We start from the raw sequence: 2272 nt of genomic DNA, 5'->3' as shown, positions 1-2272 counted from the left end.
TCTGGTATAAAATGGTCATCTAAGAAAGAACTGAAAGGATATGTGAGGAATTTGGTAGTATAACTGCATGTACATACATACACACTCCTGAGTAAAAAATGATCAGGTAAAGATTACTTGGTATATGGAGAAAATATACTGTTTGTGGGTTTATGTGTATGCATGTAGCTTTGCTTGATTTTGTTTTAAATTTTAACTGATCTCAGTTTTTCTTTGAAGTCTATGCAGGTTAAACTTTGTTTTCATTCTTTGGATCTCAATGACATTTGTGTGCTCGGGTTACCCAGTTGTCCCTTCCATGGTAAGTCATGCTCCCTACTTACTTGAAGATCAGATGCTTCATTTCTTTTAAATAGCTATTTTGTTTAATTTTTTTTTTTGTTTTCTTGTTTCTTTGTTGTTGTTGTTGTTGTTGTTTATAAAATGAAAGAAGTTTCTTGTATTAAAGCTATTGGTTAAATATTATTACCTAATTTTCTTGGAGTATAGCTCAATTTTTGCTTTAGTTACTAATAAAATATGCAAGCCTCTAAAATAATCATGTGAGAAATCTATTGCATATTTAATGTAGAGTGTGGGGAGCTTTTGCTGAAGTTGAAATATTGTATGGAAAAGAGAAAAACATCAGTCTCCTCTCCATTTCGTCTGAATTCCTTGTCTAGACAAGGAATATATCAAATATATCAAATAGGTACAATAAGATATATGTATTAATTTCACGTATTGCTAGATAATTAATAAACCAGTAAATTTATTTGCCACTGTTAGTGTGTAGGTAAAGGAGAAATTCTTATACGAAGTTATGGAAAATTATTGCATAGAATCAGTAATACAAATTTGATTGAACTATGGAAGAAAGTAGAACAGCCTATAAAACCGAAGTGAACAGGTTACTAAAGTAATGCTAATATCCTTTCAGTTTCTGGTCTCGACTGGGTTACCAGGACAGATTGCTGGTCAAACTATGCATACACCATTTAAGACTTTGCCAACGTGGAATGAAATATTTTCTTTCTAATGATGTTCAATTTTCCTGCTTTGGACAAAGTCTTCTTTAGACTCGCTGTTTCTTTATTGCTGTAAAATCAGCTCTTGGAGCCATGGTTCAGATTTCTTTTCATTAAGGTGATCTGTCACTAGCAGAAATGGTGGATACTCGTGCAGCTGTTTATTTTATTGATGTGAAGTTCCCGTTAGCCTTAATCTGTCCATCGCCCAGTTCCTCTGTACGTTTTACTTCTGTAAATGCCGAATAATCTTTCACTTCTGATCACGGATAGTTTCGACACAGCTTGAACTGAGTATCCATGTTTCTTAATGGATCTCTTTATGGCAATGATATAATAGGTAAAATGAGTAAGTAATAGCCTACTGAATTAAAACTAATCTTAATGAAGCCAATGGCAATTCCAGTGAAGGCAGGTGTTAACCCCGTGGCTTCGCATGCAACCATTTCCCAAGCAAGAATGCAATACAGACAGCTTTAGAAATAATGCAGAGTATTTCTTTTCGATAGATATTCAGCAGGCTGGTAAATCATGGTATGATGAAAGTTGCACAGAACAACTATAGACATGCCAGGAAATGCTTCCTTTTAAATTCAATGCTAATTTAAGTGCAATTTAAATTCGTAAAATTTTTTTATGTCATTTACATTTTTATTCCATAAAGTGTAAGGAAAAGGAATGTGTACATAAACCTATATGGACTTTAATCCAGACTTTTTAAAATTCCCATTACTATTTTGTCATTATTAAACTTAGTCATAACTACTACCATAACTAGTCATAACTATCAGAAAGCTTCCTCTCCCAAATTTCTGCTTTACAGGTATTTTCATTTTCTCTTATCTGTCATTTAAACTACATGCCTTCACACCAGTGATAACAAGATGCTGTTTCATTGGTAACTGAAAAAATCTCATTTTACAGCAAGAGACATGCATGCTACTCTAAGGAAACCGTGTTACATGTCACAACTGGTCAACATCACGGAAAACAATTCATTTCATACCGTAAACATAATTGTAACAGTATCAGTGTTTTATACCAGAAATACCACACTTAACTTTTCTAGAAAGCTATGAAAAACTCTGATTTTGAATACGATGAATCCTTAGCAAATAACAGTTCATCCTTGTCATTCTAAGCCTAAATTGTTTTTGTGTTTCTGCTTTGCTTTTTATACTGAACAAGTCCTGGCAAATACACAAATCCATAATTTTACCTTTTCTTATCTCTCTCTTTTTTCTTTTTTTTTTTTTTTTTTTTTT

The 2272-nt window shown here is 32.7% G+C and overlaps 1 protein-coding gene across 1 annotated transcript in view; it reads left to right on the top strand.

Annotated features, from left to right (window-relative positions):
- Positions 1 to 219: 219 nt before the first annotated feature.
- NPS (neuropeptide S) overlaps positions 220 to 2272 on the top strand; it is a gene marked incomplete at its 5' end in the record, with an annotated part of 2272 nt that continues 219 nt past the window's right edge. The window contains 2 exons of the mRNA XM_009584761.1: positions 220 to 336; positions 692 to 717. Of these exons, the coding sequence (XP_009583056.1) occupies positions 220 to 336; positions 692 to 717 (143 nt within the window). The remainder of the gene's footprint in view (positions 337 to 691; positions 718 to 2272) is intronic.

Source organism: Fulmarus glacialis, unplaced genomic scaffold, assembly GCF_000690835.1.
Source record: "Fulmarus glacialis isolate BGI_N327 unplaced genomic scaffold, ASM69083v1 scaffold24389, whole genome shotgun sequence".
In the NCBI taxonomy this organism is placed as follows: domain Eukaryota; kingdom Metazoa; phylum Chordata; class Aves; order Procellariiformes; family Procellariidae; genus Fulmarus; species Fulmarus glacialis.
This window is presented reverse-complemented; position numbering and strand designations above follow the sequence as displayed.